Source organism: Geospiza fortis, unplaced genomic scaffold (assembly GCF_000277835.1).
Source record: "Geospiza fortis unplaced genomic scaffold, GeoFor_1.0 scaffold102, whole genome shotgun sequence".
Taxonomy (NCBI): domain Eukaryota; kingdom Metazoa; phylum Chordata; class Aves; order Passeriformes; family Thraupidae; genus Geospiza; species Geospiza fortis.
This window is the reverse complement of record NW_005054373.1, coordinates 2,737,841-2,742,748: the sequence shown is the minus strand read 5'-3', so window position 1 is coordinate 2,742,748 and position 4,908 is coordinate 2,737,841. Positions and strand designations below refer to the sequence as shown.

Here is a 4,908-nt window from a genome sequence, read left to right as displayed (position 1 = left end):
CTAACTTCGGACGCAGTCAAGGGAGCGTTTGCAAATCCAATCTCACTGGCCACCCTGCCCATGGGAACTTCTCTGAGGGGGAACAATTTTTCCACTTTGGCCTCTTTGGACCGGGTGTTACAACATCAGCTGTGGAGGCTGACTGGGTAACTTCACTCTTGGGCATGAGATTCTGAGATGTTGTTTGGCTTCTCATTTGTGCTGGGGGAGGCAGAGCAGGAACTTGCTGGTGAATAAGGGGTGCATGAGATGGCAGAGGTAAGGGGACAGTAGGGAAGGGTAAAGAGAGTAAGGAGAGGGTTGAGGGGAAGCTGGTGGAGGTATAACTGGGTTAGGAGGTGGTAAAGGAATGACAGCTGGGGCTGGATCTGGGGATCTGTGGGGACCTTGGGGGCTGGAGGGCTGGGGCCATTCTATAGGGCCTGGGGGGGTGGATCTCAGGATCTGTGGGTCCAGAACGGGGCCTGTGCATGGGAGGTCTGTGCGGCCCGGGGGTGGAAGTTCATCCTGAGCTCCCAGAGGGGAAGGGCCAGGGGCTCCTGCTCCCCTCCCCGCTGCCCCTGTCCCGACCGTGTCTCTTCCCCAGCGGTGGCAGCGGGGCCCTGGCACAGTGGGTGCTGCTGGAGCTGCAGGGCGAGGTGGAGCCCCGGCAGAGCGGGCAGCTGCCCGGGAGCCTGCTGGGAGACCTGCACTACACCTGTGAGGTGAGGCCGCACACTGCCGGGACCTGCCGGGGACAGCCCAGCCCAGCCTCACCCTCCGCTCTCCCCAGGGCGTCCCTGTGCTCATCGTGGGGCACCACATCCTCTACGGGAAGGTGGTGCAGCTGGAGAAGCCGTTTGCTGTGCTGGTGAAGCAAGGAGGAGCCTCCCAGCCCAGCCCCATGGGGCCCCACGGCCACTACACCGTTACTGCCCTCATCAAAACCAAACTGCTCTTCAAAACCCGCCCCAAGCCCATCATCACCCACGTGCCCAAGAAGGTCTGAGGGGAAGGATGTGGGCTACAAACTGTGATTGCTGCTGGAAAAAGCAGCAGGGACTTGGGGAGATCCAGGACCTCATCCCTGCCCTGCACAGGGGACACTGGCACTGCTGGGTCCTGTGTCTGGGCACCCAGAGCCCTTCCTGGGTCACTTGTCCCCCCAAAATGACTCTTCAGAGAGCAGCCAAGCTCTTGGCCACAGACGCTGTGGATCCCCCAAGGAGCCATGGCTCCTGGTAGGCAGGGAGTTCCTGTGAGCTGGGCAGGGGTGTCCCACCCCGGGGCTGCCCACAGTGTGCAGCAGGTCCCAGGCATCCATGGAGGTGCCACAGTGGAGATGTCTCCTTCCACCCCCTCCCTGCAGCTGTAGGGACACCAGTGCCACGCAGGGACTCAGCACCAACCTCCCTCAAGCCGGGCAGGGGGCTCAGGGACCCTCCCCAAAACACACCATGTCCTCACTTCAAGTCTTTATTTCCACAACTCCGTCAGGATATAAAAACCAGCCTTTTCCACCCGAAATATGGAAAAAAATTCCCCTGGCAGGTTCAAAAATAAATAGATTTACAAACCATCTGCAACAATACCAAAGAGCTACAAAAGTCTTCTAAAAAACCTCGTATTAAATTAAACAAAAAACAGCTAAAAGCTCCGTCGTACAAAGGGGTTTTTACCCAAGTCCTGAAAAAAGGACCCACAGGTGAATTCCCTGGGGAGGGGAAAGTTGGGAAGCACCTTGCCTAAATCCCCATCTCCCCACAGCTGGGAAGGTAGCGGGGTGGGAGTGACGGGGCCATGGGGTGGCCAGAGCATGACACGGCCCCAGAGGGTCTCCAGCAACGCCCCGGCCGGCGCACAGCCCCCCAGTTTTCCCAGTCTCTCCGTGCCAGGATCCCCCCTTGGCTCTTTGGCAAAGCTGAAGGAACCTGCTGCCCTCCTGGAGCAGCCAGAGCCCCGAGAGGCCTGGGGGGCTGCCCGTGGGTACGCGCCCGCACGCAGCCGTGGGGCAGAGGCAGCGCAGCCAGCAGTGCTGGCCCCGTGCTGCGTGTCCTGGGAGAGGGAAGTGCTCTAGCACCACGGAGGTGGGACTGAAATCCCTGTAAAAGCACCGAGGGGTGGAAGGTTCTGGAGTGGGGTGTGGGGAGCGCGGCCAGCAGCGCTCCACACCTGGATGCTCCATAGGGCACAGCTGGATGTAGCTGGCAGCACCTGGCTGGGTGATGGGCAGCCCTGGCTCGGCTTCTCCGTGGCCAGCTTGGGATGGAAAAAGGAAAGTATAGGAAAAGTTTGCACCTTAATAAAGAATAAAAGCAACATTTCAAGATCTGATGAGAAATGCCAAGGGTTGGGAGCGCTCAGCGCCACCCAGCAGCTCCAGGGTTGGGAAAAAGGGGCCTGGGGGTGTTCACTCCAGCATGTGGGATCACCCCAGCACCTGGTGGTTCCAAGATGGGGAAGGGGGGACGGCGGTGGTTACCCTGACACGTCGGATGGCCGTGGCACCGGGGATGACCCTGGCACGGGACCACCCCACGGTCAGACCTCAGTGAAGACCAGCCCACACTGCTCCTGCCTCTTGCCGCAGCGGCGGGCAATGATGGCCAGGTACAGGGTGAGCAGGGCCACCCAGTAGCAGGCGTAGAGGATGGCACCTGAGACGAGGAAGGCCACCTCAGTCTCGCTGAAGAGGTCCTGGCTGTAGGCGGTGTATGCCAGCCCGCCCAGCAGCACCGCCACCCACACGGACACCGGCAGCAGTCCCACGAAGTTCACCACGATGGTGCGGCGCCCTGAGGTGCCCCAGCCCGACTTGTTGATGGTGGCAATGGCGAAGATTTTGGCGGGCAGCAGGCTGGACATGTAGAGGAGGGCGTAGAGGGACATGAAGATCATCTCGGCGCTGCCGCGCAGGAAGCAGGCGTAGGTGGCCTTGATGACGCCCACCAGCTGCACCGTCAGCCGGAACAGGAGGATGTTCCAGACGCGGCCGCGGTAGAAGAGCTGGATGACGGTGGCGATGAGGAAGAAGGGGAAGAAGCCTGTGACCACCGACTCGTAGGTCATCCAGAGGTGGTGCTTGTGGAACCAGAGCGCGTTGTAGAGCCACTCGCGGAAGTAGGACTTGCTCCAGCGGGTCTGCTGGTTGAGCCAGCGCAGGTACCGCGTGGGCGTCTCCGTCAGGCACTTGGAGCGAGCCGTGTACTTGGTCCGGTAGCCCAGGCTGAGCACGCGGTTGGTGAGGTGCCGATCGTCCCCGAAGCTGCACTTGCTGCCCAGGAAGGTCTGGTGGTACCAGTCCTCGAGGAACTGCTGCAGCAGCGCGTTGCGGTACATGCCCAGGGGGCCGCTGATGCACTGCACGCACCCGAAGTACGACTGGCACGCGCGCTCCACGTTGAAGGCCATCCAGTACCGCACGCTGCTCAGGAAGGAGAGCCACGAGTCGTACTTGTTCAGGATCTGGGGAGGGAATGGATGTGAGCCCTGGCAGTGCTGCAGCCCTCTGGGGCCCCAGCCCTGCCCTCCCTCACGCCAGGGTACCTGGACATCGCCGCCGACGCCGCCGACGTGGGGGTCGGCCTCCAGGATGCGGAGCATCTCGGCGGTGCAGGCGGGGTCCAGCACCGTGTCTGAGTCACACACCTGGGGGCACAGGGAACGTCGAGCCCCACTCCCGCCGCCCACGCGCGCCCGGCAGACAGCCCAGCCCACAGCCAGGCAAGCCTGAGCCACGGATGGCGAGACCAGGCAGAGCCCTGGAGACCGGCAGGCGATGGAGGGGAGCAGAGCAGCCGGTGGTACCGGGACACCGCTGCCCAGGACACCCATCTCTGGCTGCTGGCACTGAGGGAGGACCTGTCCCAGCCACCACATGTGGGGACCTTGCACCCCGTGCCACACTGTCCCACGGGATGACACCACAGCAGGCCATGTGCTGAGGAGCTGATGGGACACCCGTGGGCAGCAGTGTGGGTAGCAGTCAACACCTCAGCCACCCCAGGGCCTGCAGCCCCCAGCCCTGGTGGCTCTAGGCCAGTGCATGGGGCCAGATCCAATGCCAGGCACCAAGGAGCTCCTGGGGATTCCCAGGGCTGCTCCCGTTGCACCCACAGCCCCTGTGCCCAGGATGCTCACTGCCCACATCCCCCAGCCCCTGCACACACCTGGATATAGTCCACGGAGTCTCCGAGTGCCCGGAAGGCCGTGTACATCACCTCCCTCTTCCCGCCCCACTTCTGGAGGATGCAGGAGTAGGTGTTGCTGCGGACCAGTGCCTGAACTCGGGCCAGCCCTTCCCGCAGCCCGGCCTCCGTCTCCCCCTCGCCCCAGGCGTGGAAGTTGCTCCTCCAGATGTAGCTGCCGGAGTGCTCGGAGCCCATCACGTTGTGGAAGATGTCCAGCATGTAGGTGTCGTCGGGGCCGTTCCCGTCCACCACCATCACCACTTTGAGGTCGGGGAAGGCGATGCGCTTGACGGAGCGTAGGCACTTGGTCAGGTAGTCGGGGTCCTCCTGGAAGGCTGCGATGCAGAGGGCCACGGAGCGCCCCGGCCGCACCGGCTGCCCCTCGCCCCGCATGCGCCGGTGCTCCAGGAAGGCGAAGAGGCTCTGGATGAAGAGGTGCAGCCCCAGGATGGCCCCGTAGAGGCCGAAGGAGAGGTAGTGCTTCTCCGTGTGGATGAACTGGTACCCTGTGACGTAGGCGGCCAGGATTCCCCCCAGCACCGCCACGGCGAAGAGGCTGGTCCCCACGACACGCAGGGCCGTGGAGAGGCTCCCTGGCATCTGGGGGGACACGGGGTGCCATCAGGCCACGGGGACATCCTCCCCATCAGGTCACCCGGAACGCAAAAGCGGGGTGGCCCTGTTCCTCTGCTGCCCCACGGCCACCCTGTCCCTCACCGGCCACTGGTTTGGCGGTGAC

General features: G+C 63.0%; 3 protein-coding genes across 3 annotated transcripts in view; 1 reads left to right on the top strand and 2 right to left on the bottom strand.

The window, feature by feature from the left end:
* UTP4 (UTP4 small subunit processome component) overlaps positions 1-62 on the bottom strand; it is a 4,908-nt gene extending 4,846 nt beyond the window's left edge. The window contains exon 1 of the mRNA XM_031060140.1: positions 6-62. Within this exon, the coding sequence (XP_030916000.1) occupies positions 6-62 (57 nt within the window). The remainder of the gene's footprint in view (positions 1-5) is intronic.
* A 408-nt stretch (positions 63-470) lies between these two features.
* Positions 471-1,625, top strand: CHTF8 (chromosome transmission fidelity factor 8). Its single transcript, XM_031060139.1, has 3 exons — positions 471-704; positions 773-1,056; positions 1,251-1,625. Exons 1-2 carry the CDS (start codon positions 471-473, stop codon positions 986-988), a joined length of 450 nt encoding a protein of 149 aa, XP_030915999.1. The 3' UTR covers positions 989-1,056; positions 1,251-1,625.
* A 119-nt stretch (positions 1,626-1,744) lies between these two features.
* Positions 1,745-4,775, bottom strand: HAS3 (hyaluronan synthase 3). The gene is made up of 3 exons (XM_005424779.2): positions 4,149-4,775; positions 3,526-3,627; positions 1,745-3,444 (listed from the first exon to the last, which is right to left on the bottom strand). Exons 1-3 carry the CDS (start codon positions 4,767-4,769, stop codon positions 2,521-2,523), a joined length of 1,647 nt encoding a protein of 548 aa, XP_005424836.1. The 5' UTR covers positions 4,770-4,775; the 3' UTR covers positions 1,745-2,520.
* Between the last annotated feature and the right edge of the window lie 133 nt (positions 4,776-4,908).

Coding starts and splice junctions, on each gene's coding strand:
- HAS3 (XM_005424779.2), bottom strand. CDS start 4,769: ATGCCAGGGAGCCTCTCCACGGCCCTGCGTGTCGTGGGGACCAGCCTC. Junction 3,628..4,148: donor ACTCCGTGGACTATATCCAG/GTGTGTGCAGGG, acceptor CTGTGCCCCCAG/GTGTGTGACTCAGACACGGT. Junction 3,445..3,525: donor GCGTCGGCGGCGATGTCCAG/GTACCCTGGCGT, acceptor TTCCCTCCCCAG/ATCCTGAACAAGTACGACTC.
- CHTF8 (XM_031060139.1), top strand. CDS start 471: ATGGGAGGTCTGTGCGGCCCGGGGGTGGAAGTTCATCCTGAGCTCCCA. Junction 705..772: donor ACCTGCACTACACCTGTGAG/GTGAGGCCGCAC, acceptor CGCTCTCCCCAG/GGCGTCCCTGTGCTCATCGT.